Source organism: Hyla sarda, chromosome 3 (assembly GCF_029499605.1).
Source record: "Hyla sarda isolate aHylSar1 chromosome 3, aHylSar1.hap1, whole genome shotgun sequence".
In the NCBI taxonomy this organism is placed as follows: domain Eukaryota; kingdom Metazoa; phylum Chordata; class Amphibia; order Anura; family Hylidae; genus Hyla; species Hyla sarda.
In genome coordinates this window covers 111,252,783-111,271,299 of record NC_079191.1, presented here as the reverse complement: position 1 = coordinate 111,271,299, position 18,517 = coordinate 111,252,783, and the positions used below count along the sequence as shown (strand labels likewise).

Below are 18,517 nucleotides of genomic sequence, written 5' to 3'. Positions count from 1 at the left end.
CTTTAAACTGGTAGTTGCTATACCTTACATGAGACCTTTAGCATCCACCTAAGAGAATACCATTGCTGGTAACAAGGCCAGGCCTGAGGGGACCCAGCAATGACCTCTTTAACCCTTTCTCAATCCATGACATGTACGTCATGGGTCGGGTGAGCGGACATGATGCAGGCCCACGGGTGGGGTCCACATCATAACTGGGAGATGTCCGCTGCTTTCAGAAGCTGATATCTGCTGGTAATGACTAACATCGGAGATCGGTCCGATGTCCATCATTTAACTGGTTAAATACCATCATCTAACATTAACATTAAATGGTGCTATTCCCAGGTGTATAGTGGTCCCAATTCCCCCCCCCCCCCCCGCAGGTGGAAAAATATGGGGGTGAGAACATGGTATTGAACAAAGTTTTTTTTTTCTTCTTCAAGTTTTTTTTACCATAAAATTAAACAAAAATGATTCAAGTTGTGTATAATTGGAATCATACTGACCAATCGAATAAAGATAGAAGGTCAGATTTACTGTATTCAGGGGCATACCTAGAGCATTTGGCACCCGGGGCGGACCCTTTGTTTGGCACCCCCCCCCCACCCCAAACACATGCACTCCCCTTAATTACACACCCTCCCTCCCCTCTCCCCAGGGGCGGACTGACAACACTCGGGGCCCCCAGACCAAAAAAAAGGCAAGTGTCCCTGCTAGGCTCTGCAGCTCGTCAATCTTCTGCCACGCTCCTATTCCACCCAAATCCCACACCCAAATCCCACACACAATAAATTAAAATTTATATATGTAAGAAACACTTTAATGTAGGTAAATTTCCATGACCAATAATACTGGTATACAAGGAGTAAATATATACCACCCCACAATAACTGGATAATATTGCCATACTGTACTGAATAAAACCACTATACACAAACCAGTATACTATAAAGGATCTGTATACAATAAAAGTGATTATATACAGGACCATATGGCGGTAGATATCAGCTGTACACAGGATGTGTATACCATATAAGTGATTACAGTTACATTTTGGGACTCACAATTACGTCTTTTCTAATCATTGGTGTCCTCTTTCCTTTTCTTCTCTGTCCGGATAAGACCACCATGTGGATCTCTTAACATCTGCAGGAAAAACATGTCAGATTCTGCATATATTCAGTGCCCTCCTCTACACAATCTTTCCATCTATAGGTCCAAAAACTGTAGTAATGCCCTCCTTGGTGTCCTACACAGTAAAAGGGCAGATAGGTAGGTAGCCAGGTAACCCCCTCTTTCCCATAGCTATATGCAGAGTTACACCCCCCCTCTTTCCCATAGGTATATGCAGAGCTACCCCCCTCTTTCCCATAGATATATGCAGAGCTACCCCCCCTCTTTCCCATAGGTATATGCAGAGCTACAACCCCCCCCTCTTTCCCATAGGTATATGCAGAGATACCCCCCCTCTTTCCCATAGGAATATGCAGAGTTACACTCCCCCCATCTTTCCCATAGGTATATGCAGACCTTCAACCCCCATATTTCCAATAGGTATATGCAGGGTTACCCCCCCCCCTCTTTCCCATAGGTATATGCAGAGCTACCCCCCCTCTTTCCCATAAGTATATGCAGAGCTACACCCCCCCTCTTTCCCATATGTATATGCGGAGCTACACCCCCCCCCTTCCCCATAGGTCATATACCTATGGGGAAGGGGGGTGTAGCTCCGCATATACATATGGGAAAGAGGGGGGTAGCTCAGCATATACCTATGGGGAAGAGGGGGGGGTGTAGCTCTGCATATACCTATGCAGAGCTACACCCCCCCCCTCTTGCCCATAGGTATATGCAGAGCTACACCCCACCCTCTATACATCTATATAATAATAAATGTAAAAAAGTGGTTCTGTTTCACAGTGATCTCACCAGCAGAATAGTGAGTACATCTCTGGAGTATAATACAATACTCTGGGTCCTAAGGCAGTGTTTGCCAACCCAGGCGCCTCCAGCTATTGCAAAACTACAACTCCCAGCATGCCTAGACAGGCAAAGGCTCTCCGGGCATTCTGGCTCTTGTAGTTTTGCAACAGCTGGAGGCTCCCTGGTTGGGAAACACTGGGTTAGGCCTTAAGGCAGTGTTTGCCAACCCGGGCGCCTCCAGCTGTTGCAAAACTACAACTACCAGCATGCCGAGAGAGCCTTTGGCTGTCCGGGCATGCTGGCAGTGTAGTTTTGCAACAGCTGGAGGTACCCTGGTTAGGAAACACTGGGTTAGGCCTTAAGGCAGTGTTTGCCAACCCGGGCGCCTCCAGCTGTTGCAAAACTACAACTGCCAGCATGCCTGGAGAGCCTTTGGCTGTCCGGGCATGCTGGCAGTTGTAGTTTTGCAACAGCTGGAGGTACTATGGTTGGGAAACACTGGGTTAGGCCCTAAGGCAGTGTTTGCCAATCCGGGTGCCTCCAGCTGTTGCAAAACTACAACTTCCAGCATGCCCAGACAACCAAAGGCTCTTCGGGCATACTGGCAGTTGTAGTTTTGAAACAGCTGGAGGCACCCGGGTCGGGAAACACTGGGTTAGGCACTAAGGTAGTGTTTGTCAACCCGGCACCTCCAGCTGTTGCAAAACTACAACTCACAGCATGCCTGGACAGCCAAAGGGGTTGAAGGGGGAGGTAGAAGGGGGCAGGCAGGTGGGGGGTTACCTATATGGTGGTGGGTGATGGGAGGGAGGCCATGCAGGTGGGGAGGGGGGGTTACCTGTACGGCCACAGTAGCGGGAGGCCTGGCGCTGCAACATTCTGCGAGAACAGACAAAACTCAACGCATGCTAAACTCCAGGGCACTCCTCTCTGCCGGCACCACGTCTCACGCGTCATCACTAACGTGATGACGCTTCTCCTAGGCAGCCACAGTGGTGCTGTAGGGCCGCAGGCTGCCTGGGAGGTAAGGAAAGGGGAGGGAAAGTGGGGGTTGGGGGCACGGCTCTTGGGGGGGGGTTGCGTGCGGATACAGAGCGCAGGCGGCACACAGCACGTCAACCGTAAAGGGGTATTTTTTCTTTTAAGGACAGTGCCTTCCTTGTCTCCACATTGGGTGTGGTATTACAACTTGGTTCCATTCACTTCAATGGAACAGAGCTGCAGAACCACATCCAACCTGGAGACAGACAGCAAGAGGTCTTTGAAAGAAAAAAGGCCTGTTTTTTGATTCCTGGAATACCACTTTAAAGGGGTACTCCGGTGGTCAACGTGTTTTTTCGTATTTGACTTACCCTATTTGTTTTGTTTCATTTCTATTCTTGTTGTTTAGGCGACTCTATTTCCGTTCTTTGTTGTCTTTTTATCCCCCACTTTGTTTTCCTATCTTTGTTTATATTTCCTGTTTCTTGCTGTGCTGAAAACTACAAATCCCAGCATGCCACATGCCTTGCTGGTTTGGGGCAGCTCCTTTTTTTTTTGTTTGTTCCGCCCTTTACCCATCCTACTATTTTCCCGAGTCAGCCCCCTTATACACAGCACACTAATATAATCAGCCCTGGTTGGGATACACTGGCATACACACACAAAAGGGACTACAACTCCCAGCATGTGTCATTCAGGAGTCTTCAGTCTGTGGTATAACACCAGCATGCTGCCTCTGTAGTCTCCTGGGGGTTGTAGTTCACCACACCTCTGTAGGGCATACACCAGTGTTTCCCAACCAGGGTGCCTCCAAGTGTTGCAAAACTACAACTCCCAGCATGCCCTGACAGCCTTTGGGCATTCTAGGAGTTGTAGTTTTGCAACAGCTGGAGGCACACTGATTGGGAAACACTAGTGTAACATGATGCGTATGCTGAATAGGCTAGAACAGTGTTTCCCAACCTGTGTGCCTCCAGCTGTTGCAAATCTACAACTCCCAGCATGCTCAAAGTCTGTCAGGGCATGCTGGGAGTTGTAGTTTTGCAACAGCTGGAGGCACACTGGTTTGCAAACACTAGCATACACACACACAGCAGGGACTACAACTCCCAGCATGTGTCATTCAGGAGTCCCCCCTCCCCCTTCACATATAGAGATCATTCCCAGTATGAGATTTATTCCCCTGCAGTCCATACATCCCCAGCCCGTGCACCTTCTCATCCTTCCCTTCACATAACACTTATCTTCTCTGTGTTCCTTCGCCTGTGCAGACCTGTGTCCTTAGAATACAGAGCAGGGGGAGGGGAAGTGAGGAGCTGTGTACTCAGCTGAATAAGATGAGGGGGCGTGGCTTATTTCTCATGCAGACAGAGAAAAAAAAAACCTATGACATCTTGTCCACAACAGACTCAGAAACATGGCCGACTGTGGACAACAGTAAAAGAAAACCCTCTGAACTACAGAACTTCCTGCCCAACAAACAGATAAGAAAAACACATACATGCTGCCAAAACATATAACACATGTATATTGCAAAAAAACAAAACTTACAAAGAAGATGCCATATAGTCAAAAAAAAGTAACCACTGGAGTACCCCTTTAATTTCACTGGAGAACCTGAGCAACACATGCACTCAAAGCCAAGTGTGCATATCTTACGAGAGGAACCTCAGCTCTGTATAAACCAAGATAAATGACTACCTTTGATCTCTTGCATGATCATTTAAAACATTTTATATATGCAGAACCACATATGGGCATTGTCGCCCACTTGCCTGGACCTCTTTCTAATGGTGCCACCTGCAACTAGTGGTACCATATGGCTTACCTCTTTAAAAGTTCCTCGCCTGTTTAATGTTACTTTAATTGGGCTACCCCCATTGTTTTAGTAATTTGAATTTTCCAAGGTGAAGAAACTGCAGTGCCCTCTATGTGACTATCAGTGTTTCTTATAATTCTGAAATTGACTAGAAGACGTGCTTTATGTGTCCCTGCAGAAAATAAATTCATGGTTAAAAGAAAAAAAATGTGGGTCACTTAGAGCTTTGGCCATAAATCAATGACCCAGGGACCACATCTTGCACTCTACCACAAGAAATGTAACTTGTAATACCAGCAGTGTGCTATATAATAAGGCTGCACTTCACAACACTGTATAGTATATTTATGTTTAGTGTTTATTCACTATACTGGTGCATGCATGTTTAGTCAACGTGGGAACATAGTATAACAAGTCCTAGTAGGATCAAAATGTGGGGCAGATGATAATTCCTTATTTGTCTCTGAAGTGGGTGTGGGGCATCATTATTGGGCACATACTAATACCCAGGTTCTGTGTTTCAAATTCCATGTTTTCCTATTTTTCTTTATGTCAACAATGTCTCTCTTTAATTTTTAAATGTGGCTCCCGGCCAAAGTAAAATGTTGCTAGATAACAGAAAGCCTCTAATATATTTACCTTCAGTTCATTTAGCATTAGTATTTTTTTCCCATTTGTCCACAGAAGTGTAATAAGGGTTATAGGGTTTGACTAGTATAATGTGATTATGTCCTGATTACACAATTTACTGTTTTACTATCTGAAACTGTTTTGTTATCACAAAACGTATCTACTTATCAAGTGATAACAGAAGGAGATTAATGAACTGCAAAATACTATACACAAATCTCTTAAAAGTTCTGAACTTAAAAGTGTATATATATATATATATATATATACACACATATATACTGTATTTAGATAAATGAATACATAAATAAGTGTGTATATATATATATATATAGATATATATATATATATATATAGATATATATAGATATATATATATATATATATATATATATATATATATATATATATATATATGGCAAAAAGCGGCTGCAGCACACAAAATAGGTGAAAAAATAATAGTGTCTTTAATCCATTATAAATACAAATGCAACGTTTCAGCTGCCAGTGCAGCCTTTATCATGCTTGATAAAGGCTGCACTGGCAGCTGAAACGTTGCATTTGTATTTATAATGGATTAAAGACACTATTATTTTTTCACCTATTTTGTGTGCTGCAGCCGCTTTTTGCCTTCTACATTGGGGACCAGTGACCAGGGTCCATTTGGTTGCTTGCACCTGAGATACTTTTTCATAAGGAGTGCTACTTTTCGCTATATCTTTTTTTCTATATATATATATATATATATATATATATATGTGTGTGTATTAGCTGAGTACCCTCATATGCTGTCCTCATATACCTACAAAAACTATTCTCTGCACCTGCCCATCGGACAGTCAACAGGATGTTTTAAAGTCCTGGGCAATCTCTGCAGCCCAAGAGTAATGCTTTCAGGCAATGTACTGAAAGTCCCACAAACTTCCATGGAGCCTCAGACAAACCCCCTATATTAGATAACGTATCAGTAACGTGTACCAAGTTTCATTACAATATATCTAGCCATTTGGAAGTGGACATTAGTGAACGCCCCCAACAAGTGTTTACATTTTTATTCCCTCGTACAAGGATTTCCTGTGTCTTGAATAACCAAAACCTGGAGGCTATAAGTGGTGAGTGCTCACTTCACTACCTCCTTTTGCTGTAATGTGGCAGTAAAGTAAGCTATATACATGAAGCACCACCTGAGTCCTAATGCCCAAATTGTCTACATGGATGTTTGGGGTATTTTCTGTCTAATATATTGCACTTCTAGGTTTCCACATCTTTTCTTGCTTACAGAATAAGAACTCACCAATAAAAGAAAGAAGCCAAATGGTGATATTTAAGGGGTTGTCCAGGATTATATATATATATATATATATATATATATATATATATATATATATATAAATATCCAATAAGAACAGCACCTCCAAAATTTCTTTTTTTCTTGACATTTCACGTAGTCTCTCACATCATGGAATAAATTCACCGTTCTTTTGAACTCTACCTGTGGTGTGCTGCTTCTATATTTTTGTATGCATTGAGGAACCAGTGGACCGAGGTTCAGAATATGCGGGCACCCCAATTTCTTTTTTTCTTGACATTTCACGTAGTCTCTCACATCATGGAATAAATTCACCGTTCTTTTGAACTCTACCTGTGGTGTGCTGCTTCTATATTTTTGTATATATATATATATATATATATATATATATATATATATATATATATCAACAGGCTCCAGAAAGTTAAACAGATTTGTAAATCTTTAAAAAAAAATCTTAATCCTTTCAGTACTTATGAGCTGCTGAACTTGGGTTGTTCATTTCTGTCTAAGTGCTCTCTGATGACACCTGTCTCGGGAACTGTCCAGAGTAGAAGCAAATCCCCAAAGCAAACCCTGGTCTTACATTTATTTCTTAATAATATCAAAATGGGGGGAGTATTATTCAACCACAACTGGATGGACTCATAGACCACCTATAAAAGGTGATCCAAAATATCCTAAATTTCCCATGTACCATTAAAGTTTTTACTTTACCAAAAAATCACACAAAAAAGGGTTAAAAACTATATGCTAGACTCCAGATATTCAATATTGTTTGAGTAAACAAGGTGGCCAATAGACCTTTCAGTACGCAATCCTCGTTCTCTGTAATGTGTCTGCAGTACACATACAGTGATAGTCTGGAGGCCGCACTGTTTAATACATACACTCTGCCCCCCTTTAGCATGTTTCACCACGATATGTGGCTTTGTCATTGCCCGCTACCTCTTGACAAAGCCACGTATCGTGGTGAAACATGCTGAGGAGGCACAGTATATGTTTTAACCCCTTAAGGGACCACGGGTTTTTCCATTTATGCACTTTCGTTTTTTCCTCATCACCTTCTAAAAATCATAATGCTTATCACTTTCAATTTTGCACCTACAGACTCATATGAGAGCTTATTATTTGCACCACCAATTGTACTTTGTAATGACATCAATCATTTCACCACTTCACCCAAAAAAATATTTGGGGGGCAAAATAAAAAAAAATGCCATTTTGTAACTTTTGGGGGATTCTGATTATACGCAGTGCACTTTTCGGTAAAAATGACACCATATATTTATTCTGTAGGTCCATACGGTTAAATGATACCCATTTATTTTGGTCTTTCTTTATTTTACTAAAACAAAATTAGTTTGTTTAAAATTGTCCTATTCTGGCCCCTATAACTTTTTTATTTTTCCGTATACAGGGTGGTATGGGGGCTAATTTTTTGCAACGTGATCTGAAGTTTTCGGTACCATGATTGTTTTGATCTGACTTTTTGATCACTTTTTATAAATTTTTTTAGGGTATACAAAGGTACGAAAAATGCGCAATTTTGGACTTTGGAATTTTTTTACGTGTATGCCATTGACCGTGCGGTTTAATTAAAATTATATTTTTATAGATCGGACATTTACACAAGTGGTAATACCACATATGTTTATTTTTATAAAAAAAAAAAATTTTAAATGGGAAAAGGGGGGCGATTCAAACTTTTCTTTAGAAAGGGGTTAAATCACATTTATTCACTTTTTAAAACTATTTTTATACTTTTTTTTAGCTCCATAGTGGACTATTACTTGCAATCCTTTGAGTGCATACACTGAACAATGCTGTGCCATAGCAAAGCATTGATCAGTGTAATCTGCGCTTGATTGCTCAAGCCTGGATCTCAGGCTTGGGGCAATCAAACGCTGATCGGACAGCGAGGAGCAAGGTAAGGCACCTCCCGCTGTCCTCTCAGCTCCGGCTAGCTAACTGGCAGTGGTTCCCCCCGGTTCAGATGCCGCGATGAACTTTGATTGCGGTGTCTAAAGGATTAATACTGGACATCAGCCTGATCAGCGATGTCCAATATTAGCCGCGGGTCCTGGTTGCCGATAGCAACTGGGACCCAGCAGATATGAAGCGCGCTCAGCTTCTGAGCGCGCTTCACATTACGGGAGCCGGCCACGGACGTAAATATACATCCGTTGTCGCTAAGGGGTTACACAGTGCAGTCTCCAGACTAAAAATTTTTTTATGGTACATGGAAAATTCTGGGTATTTTTCGATCACCTTTTTTTTGTAGTTTATGAGTTGATTCAAATTAACCCTCAAAATACTGGTTTACAATTGGGCCAGAACTGGATGGGATACATAATCATAGGGCACAAGCTAATACACCAGCTTTTCTAATTTATTTTTATTTATTTTTTTACAGACATGCTGAGTGCCAAACTAAAAATTTGTTGTGTTCATTTACACAAATTACGGTTTAGCTATCTCAAACTATTTTCTTATCAAAAACTGTAGCCACCCAACTGATGAGATAAAGCAGAAAATATAGCTAAAATGTTATCCATCAATCTCTTTTAAATTATATATAGCACATCTTCAGCTGTTACAATATACAGATACATTTATCATTTTAAAGGGTTCCTTGACTTTGAAAAGAAAATTCCCAGTAAAAACTATATTTTGTAAGGGCAATGAACTGTATATTCTCTCTTAAAAGAACTGTACATTTTGCAAATAGTTGCCTGTCCCTTTCAGTAGACAGTATCATACATTTGGAAAGTTTTTCAATTTTGGTATGTTGCGGACATGTGCTAGAATTAAATAAATATTAGTTTTCCCTCCCCCCATCCATATGCACTCAGTACCCTATAATGAAAAAGTAAAAAACAGATGTTAGAAATATTGGCTAATTTGTTGCAAAGGAAAAATTAAATATGGCGCAGACATAGGTATTCAGACCCCTGAGTTGTCCCCAAGTTGCTCTTGTGTTGTCTTGGCTGTGTGCTCAGATTCATTGTCTTGTTGGACGGTGAAGATTTGTCCTAGTCTGAAGTCCAGAGCGCTCTGGATCAGGTTTTCGTTAAAGGGGTTCTCCACCATAAGGTTACTTTAGTACTTACTCGCCATACAGTAATGGACATGCTTAGGAATGATCTGTGCTCCAACTACAAGTCCCAGAATCCCTTAATTGTAAGTGTCAGGTCCTTTTCCCCCCTTGCATCTTCCATCTGCACAGCCAGATTGAGCTATGGGTTTTTGCTAACCTTCACCCTTCTCCCCCGATTACTTTTTGATGGGACAGCGAGCACAAGGAAGAGTTCTGGGTTTTCTAATTTAAAAAATGATGGAGGTCACGGTTTTCTTGGGAACTTTTAGTATAGCAGGATTTTTTGGGACTCTTTGTCAGGTCTGTGTCTTCTAACAATGCTGACTCTGAACTCTACAGGCAGTTCTTTCCATCTCAGGCTTGGTTTGTGCTCTGACATGCATTGTCAGCTGTGAGATCTTATATAGACAGGGGTGTATCCTCCCAATTGTTGTCCACTCAATTGAATTGACCACAGGTGACTCCAATCAAGGTGCAGAAACATCTCAGAGGTGATCAAGAAAAATGGGAGAGGCCAGAGCTAGATTTCAATGATAGGGGAAAATTAAAATTTTCGTATATTTTAGTTCAAGGCAGCAACATAACAGAATGTGAAACAAAAGTGTAAGGGTCTGAAAACTTTCCAAATGCACTGCATGCACCTAAAAGAATGATCAGTAGTACTGTTAGTGTTGACTTTGCAATTGTATTTATGTTTTTGTGTTTGGGTATAATTTTGTTATATTGGAATTACAAGACAGAAGGTCACAGTTGCCGGCAGGGCTGCTGTTTTGGATTGCTGTGGCCATGAACAAGAATTGGAGCCTTTTGGGTGGGGAACACTGAGGGAGGTCCAATTGCCGGCACAGGCCCTGGAAGAGCCTTGTGCTGGAAGGAAGATGTGTGTGGTGACACTGACATGCTGTGCTACCACACTATGCAAATTGTTAAAAATTTGGGCTTTAGGGAGTAAAGGGACAGTTTTTGCAAGGTGCCCATAGAAATTAAAGGCTATTGGTATGAGTAGTATAGAGCAGACCTTGGGCTTGAACACTGGGGTGAATCTTGCCCTACTGCAGGAAAAGTAGAGGGTTTGGAAGCTGCTGAGATTCTGGCAGACTGGATTCTGGGAGACAAGACTCAGACCTGTTTGAAACTGCCCAAGAGGGTGGCCTGTTCAGTGAAGAGTAAATTTATGAGCGATAGGAGGAATCTGCTACTTTCTCTTCTCTTCTTACTTAGTTGCTGTAGGCAGTTTCTGGGTAACTGCTAGTGTTGCTCGCGAATATTCGCAATTCGAATATTATTCGCGAATATCGCATATTCGCGAATTCGCGAATTTCGCGAATATAGCGCTATATATTCGTAATTACGAATATTCGTTTTTTTTTTTTTTTTTTTTTCTTCACAGTACACATCACAGTGATCATCCCTCTCTGCTTCCAGCTTATGTGGTGTAAAGAAGGCTGTAATACTACTGTGTAAGACTGACATGCGGAAATTCGCATATGCGAAAATTAGCACATGCTAATTTTCGCATATGCTAATTTTCGCATATGCGAATTTTCGCATAGGTTAATTTTGTATATGCAACTTTTCACATATGTTAATTTTCGCATACGCGAATATTCGCATATGCGAAAATAAAACGAGGGTATAACGAATATGCGAATATTCGCGAATATATGACGAATATTCGTCCATATATTCGCGAATATTCGCGAATTCGAATATGGCCTATGCCGCTCAACACTAGTAACTGCCTTATAGTCTGATTTCCTGTCAGATATCGGGACACTTGGGCCCAGAGTGACATTGATGTCCAGAGGATCACACTGCCAATTACTGGCTGCAGCGCTTTCCAGCTGTCTTGTTGGTTCTTTTGGCTTATAGTCAAGAGCTATTGTGAACAAATCATTGGGGCAATGATGTTTGCTTCTGTGTTAGTTTAGGAAAAGTACATAAAAGAAAGTTAGTCCCCTGAATCTCCTACCATATAGTTAGTGTAAAAAATTTCATAAATATGTAAATGATAAAAAAAATATAAATAAATATAAAACTATCCAAGTGTATCTAAAATTTTAGGCACACTAAAAAGTATCAATTCATATCCCCCCTTAAAATAATCAATTGATGAAGTAAAATAAATATATTTTTGAAGCAAAAGATAAATATACATAAAAGGACATTTGGAGTTAGTCATAGGGCCCTCGTAGCTATCCAAAAATGATTTCAGTATAAAACAGCGAAGGAAAGCAGCACTCCCATGAACAGTGCATAGGTGCCAATACGCCCGGGTCCTGTACAGGATCTGTACATTCACAGTCCAGAAAAAAAGGCAGTGGCACTGCAAATTCAGTGGAAAAAATGGGTCTTTATTCACCCCAATGTGCAGCTTTTGACGATCTTTCACCACCTTGAAGCCTTGAAAATGACGATATATATATATATATATATATATATGCAAAAAAGAAGAAGGTCCGGCACTTCAGGTGAAGGATTAAAACCAGCTTTCCTTTATTCAAACCTTGACACAGTTCACATACAGAACAACATCTGATGCGTTTCGCCCATGTTGGGGCTTAATCGTAGACTAACATTTGACAAACCGTGTTAAAATACTAAATCAACGGGTCACATGACCTCTTACATCATTAAAACACTAAGACTTGTGGAAGACCCGGTGTAGGTGAGATCCTCTTCCTAAATATTTGGTACCTATTCAGATTAACCTAAATGCAGTTTGCGGTTTTACTTCCGCTTTAATGCGTTTTATACCAAAACCAATGTATGTTACTGCATATAAAAACAGTACAATATTTATATATAACTACTTCAATTGTAACTTCAGAATATTCCAAAATTCATGATTAACCTATTTATGCAGTGGATAGACACTACAGGCGCTAAACACCCTAAGTACTTGTCCATTTATCTAGAATTCTGGATAAATGGACGAGTACTATGGTACTCAGGGTGTTTAGCGCCTGTAGTGTGGGTTTTAATCCTTCACCTGAAGTGCCGGACCTTCTTCTTTTTTTTGCAATTGGATTGTGGGCCGAGGGCGGAAATGGCCGGTCCGTGGCACAGGTGAGCCATTTGGACGTTCAGTGTGAAGCGGACTCCACAACTTGCATTATTTATATATATATATATATATATATATATATATATATATATGCTTGATAAAGGCTATTATAGCAGAAACATTGCACTTTATTTTGGGAACAAAGAATACCAGCTTTTATTGATCCAAGACCTACTTGTGCTGTGATTTTTGGACTCTTGTACTACTATCCTTGGCTGACTGCCTAGGTAGTCACATGCATGGAGGTCGGTCCCCGGTGCGGTCTCATCGTCCAGTTTATATATATATATATATATATATATATATATATATATATATATATACATATTTATATAAAGAAAATATAAAAGGTCTATCAGGGTAGACCTCTAATGATAAAGTGCACTTAAGCAGTCATACAGTTCTGTATAGTTTGACTACTATATACTACTATATATTTCCACTACTTTCATATTGTTACAGGCCTTAGACACCTTAACACACCTGGATATAACTAATGATTAAAGAGGGGGGTATTCTAGTTTTTAAGGCTTTAAGTTTATTTGTTTTAAAGAGCACCCGAAGGCATGTAGAATAATACCTGTCATAAGTAATAAAAATTAATATGTTATACAGTCGTGGCCGTAAATGTTGGCACCCCTGAAATCTTTCAAGAAAATCAAGCATTTCTCACAAAAAAGGATTGCAGTAACACATGTTTCACTATACACATGTTTATTTCATTGGTGTGTATTGGAACTAAACCAAAAAAGGGAGGAAAAAAAGCAAATTGGACATAATGTCACAGCAAACTCTTGGACCACTCTTCCATTGCAAACTCCTCCAGGTCTCTCTTATTGGAAGGGCGCCTTTTCCCAACAGTAATTTTACGATCTCTCCACAGGTGTTCAATGGGATTTAGATCTGAACTCATTGCTAGCCACTTCAGAGCTCTCCAGTGCTTTGTTGCCATCGATTTCTGGGTGTTTTTTTTTACGTATGTTTGGGGTCATTGACCTGCTGGAAGACCCAAGATATTGGACGCAAACCCAGCTTTCTGACACTGGGCTGTACAGTGCGACCCAAAATCCATTGGTAATCCTCAGATTTCCTGATGCCTTGCACACATTCAAGGCACCCAGTACCAGAGGCAGCAAAACAACCCCAAAACATAATGGAACCTCCACCATATTTCACTGTAGGTACTGTGTTCTTTTCTTTGTAGGCCTCATTCCGTTTTTGGTAAACAGTAGAATGATGTGCTTAACCAAAAAGCTCCATCTTGGTCTCATCTGTCCACAAGACATTTTCCCAGAAGGATTTTGGCTTACTCAAGTTCAGTTGTATGTAGTCTCCAGCCATAGCGTTTCATTTCATTTAAATGTTGACGGATAGTTCATGCTGACACTGATGCTCCCTGAGCCTGCAGGACAGCTTGAATATCTTTGGAACTTGTTTGGGGCTGCTAATCCACCATCCGAACTATCCTGCATTGATACCTTTCATCAATTTTTCTCTTCCGCCCATGCCCAGGGAGATTAGCTACAGTGCCATGGGTTGCAAACTTCTTGATAATGTTGCGCACTGTGGACAAAGGCAAATCTAGATCTCTAAAGATGAACTTGTAACCATGAGATTGTTGATATTTTTTTTCACAATTTTGGTTCTCTTCTCCTCTCACTGTTGTTCATGTTTAGTGTGGCACACACAGACACACAATGCAAATACTAAGTTAAGTTCTCTCCTTTTTATCTGCTTTCAGGTGTGATTTTTATATTGCCCACACCTGTTACTTGCCCCAGGTGAGTTTAAAGGAGCATCACGTGCATGAAACAATCCAATTTTTCCACAATTTTGAAAGGGTGACAATAATTTTGTCTACCCCATTTTTGGAGTTTGGTGTGACATTATGACCAATTTGCTTTTTTCCCCCCCTTTTTGCTTTAGTTCCAATACACTCAAAGGGAACAAACATGTGTATAAACAAAACATGTGTTACTGCAATCCTTTTTTTGTGAGAAATACTTCATTTTCTTGAAAAATTTCAGGAGTGCCAACATTTACGGCCATGACTGTAGATAAGCCTCTTAAATTACTTTTCTAATATATTTCTTAATAAAATGTAGTAACTTTATGTGTTAAATTAACCCCTTAAATGTTTGACCACCAGGGTTCCTCCTTCTGGTACTGCTTGCAGATTGTCTCATGCAGAAGCCTGGCAAACGTCAGGAATTGCAGGTGAGACCTCAGGTCAGCACAGGGTATAGAGTGTATACAGCTGAATATTTCTGCAAAGGGGGTGAGTTCGGTCTCAGGCAATCACAGATGTTGTCACACCTGCTGGGGAATGCTCCTTCCCAGTCCGTTGAGCTCAATAATATTGAGCAGAAGATACAGAACAATATCAAGGTAAAAAACGTAAAAATAATAAATAAATAAAAAATTAAGGCAGTTGTTGGTTAATCTGTGAGCTGGAAGGATTAAAGAAATTATCAAGATCATGACAGTTACTCTTTAGGAAAGGGAAGATGCAAAATAGCTCTCTCCCAGAAAAATTAAGCACCACCTATTGCAAGGTAGTGTTGCTTTGATTCTTTAGTGCCTGACTTTTTAAAGAAGCGGCCTCTTTTTTAGGTTGCAGTGCAACCCCACTCAATGTGACAAAATCTCTGAGTAGCATAACAAGGAGAGTGAACCCTAAGCTGTCCCTAGAAACACTCTCCCTGACTACTTGCCAATCTGCCCTAAACGGCGGATCGACAACCACGGTGCCAGTCCCTACCTGCGCTAAAGTGCATGGGCGTAAAGGTACACAAATAATACTGTACATTGTTGGGGACAGGCCAGAAGCATAACGGGAAAACAACCAGATAAACCAGACAGGATATAAATATACAAACAGGGCAGGATATAGCCTACTAACACAGAGTTCAGAAAACGGAATCAAGATAAACAGCAGATATGAATAAATGAACAAGAAAAGACATGGAATAAGTATACAGCAGAAACCAGCACAGAATAGCACAGAAAACAGACAATACAGTACATAAAAACAAAATGGAAAAATGCAATAACACAAAAACGGACATTACAGTAGCCCTAGCATTATCAAGTTCTTGTTTCACCCACAGAATATTAAACATAGCATAATCCCTATTCACATTTGTTCCATTCTTTATTATCATGCCAAACAGAATACTTTGTGACATCATTTCCTGACTGCACAATCCATGGCCTTTAAAGGGGTACTCCGTGAAAACCTTTTTTCTTTTAAATCAACTGATGGCAGAAAGTTAAACATATTTGTAAATTACTTCTATTAAAAAATCTTAATCCTCCCTGTACTTATTAGCTGTTGAATACTACAGAGGAAATTATTTTCTTTTTGAAATGCTCTCTGATGACATCACGAGCACAGTTCTCTCTGCTGACGTTATTATAATAATAATATAAATGCTTTATTTATTGTTGTCCTTAGTGGGATTTGAACCCAAGTCCCCAGCACTGCAAGGCAGCAGTGCTAACCACTGAGCCACCATGCTGCCCTTAGCATATGTCTGCTATGCATGGTTGCTAAAATGGACAGAGATGTCAGCAGAGAGCACTGTGCTCGTGATGTCATCAGTGTTCCAAAAAGAAAGGAATTTCCTCTGTAGCATTCAGCAGCTAATAAGTACTGGAAGGATTAAGATTGTTTTAATAGAAGTAATTTACAAATGTGTTTAACTTTCTGCCGCCAGTTGATTTAAAAGAAAAAAGGTTTTCACCGGAGTACCCCTTTAACATTGCATGCTTGCCCTCAAGTCATACATATGGCAACAGTTTTGTGCAAAGAGGACTAAACAGAGAATAAATGCACATATTATATTGGTATTTAGCTTCATTTTTTTATTATAATTTTATTATCTCTTTGATGCACATTAAAACCTAAGAACATTTTTAATATTCAAATAAAAATTACTATCATATACTGGAATATTTGGCATGTAAATGCTACATTATGAATGCAAAATAAACAATCATTTTCATAAAATGTTTAATATTTTTTAATGCAGAAAAAAAGTGTAATCATATTTATCAGATTAACAAAAAGCCAAAGCTTTAAATTCAACGCTCCTTAAATATCCAGATCAATGAGATTACTAGCGATTTGTTTCACAGCCATCATGGTCTCCTTGCACGTCGGTTCTATGTCATGCTCAGGAAGCAGAAAACCATATCTCCCTTCATCACGCAACTCAAACACAAACGTGTACTTAATGCCTAAGTCATATACCCAGTCAGCAGAAGAACCACAAACTGGATCTAAAAATAGAAGTTATATGTTAATATTAAAGATAGAACATTTATATGTTATGTTTTCTGAAGTCAAAACCAATACAGTGGAATCTCCCAATAGCGGACACTCACAGAGAATAAAAAAAGTGTCCGACATTGAGAGATGTCCCTTATTGGGAAAAAGGTTTAAAATTCTTCCTATATGACGGAATACTGTCCTGTACTCACTCCAGAGTGTACTTACCTATACAAACATGATAAAAAGTGCTATTTCAGTATCTTCTCCCAGTGCTGTTTAATCACCCCTTATCCCTCCCCTGTATTATTGTATTATTTAATCTCCCCTTTATACCCTGTGCCAAATTATCCCCTTTGTGCCTTGTGCCAAATTATCCCCCCCATTACCCCCTTTGCCACATCATTTTCCATTGATCCCCATGTGCCATTTCATTCCCCCTTCATTACACTCTGTGTAAATGTATCACCCCCCCCTTTATGAAGTGGCACGGGGGGGGGGGGGGTTATGCAGGGGAATAAAAGGGCACAGGGGGTGATAAAGACCAGGTGATGAATTTTTACAGAGGTTAATAAAAGGGGAATGAAATAGCACAGGGGGATCAAGAGGAAATTATGTGGCACAGGGTTTAATAAAGGGGGGGGGATGATTTGGCACAGGGGAGTAAAGTGGCACAGGGGGATCAGGGAAGGAGAGGGGGGGGGGGGAATGATGTGGCTGCCAGATGTACAGAAGCAGGAGACCACTTTTTAAACACTCCTTGATGGCGGCCATGTGTACAAGGTAGGGCTGGCACAAAAGCCTGATTGTCCAGTTTTGGGAGTGTTTTGACCCCTATTGGGAGTGTTTTGTCCCCTAATGGGAGTGTTTTGTCTCCTATTGTTCCCTTTTGGGTGTGTCGTCATCAGATATTGGGAATGTCCCCTATTCGGAGGGTGCAAATACATTAAGTCTTATAGAACTATGCCGGGGAATTAAAAACTGTCCACTATTGGGAGGTGTCCCCTATTGGGAGGTGTACACTAAGGGAGATTTTACTGTATTTCCATTTTTTGAAACATACAACATTCAACTTAAAGTGTTGTCAGTTGCTCCTTAGTGGTCTACCGACTTCTTTGTCAGGTGTAGTTTTTAGTCTTTTGCCAGAACAGGCAAGATTTAGAATTTGAAGCTAGAATTCCTGATCTGGGGCAGACATTGACATGAGAGAGGGCCCGCCTGTCTCCCCACAAATGCACTCGCTGACACACACATTCAGGTGAAAGTTGGCTGTCAGTGAAAGCCACAAAAAGTTTCATACCTGTGGCCAACACTGAGAGGAGACCGTGACCTGTGCCTCAACGCAGTGCAGGAATATTGCCGGCTACACCTACATACTTAACTGACTACCTACCTACCTACCTAACTGGCTGGCTGCCTACCTTCTTGGATAC

At 40.6% G+C, this 18,517-nt stretch overlaps 1 protein-coding gene across 1 annotated transcript in view; it reads right to left on the bottom strand.

The window, feature by feature from the left end:
• Positions 1–16,776: 16,776 nt before the first annotated feature.
• LOC130360984 (mast cell carboxypeptidase A-like) overlaps positions 16,777–18,517 on the bottom strand; it is a 29,245-nt gene continuing 27,504 nt past the window's right edge. The window contains exon 11 of the mRNA XM_056563546.1: positions 16,777–17,095. Within this exon, the coding sequence (XP_056419521.1) occupies positions 16,908–17,095 (188 nt within the window). The 3' untranslated portion in view covers positions 16,777–16,907. The remainder of the gene's footprint in view (positions 17,096–18,517) is intronic.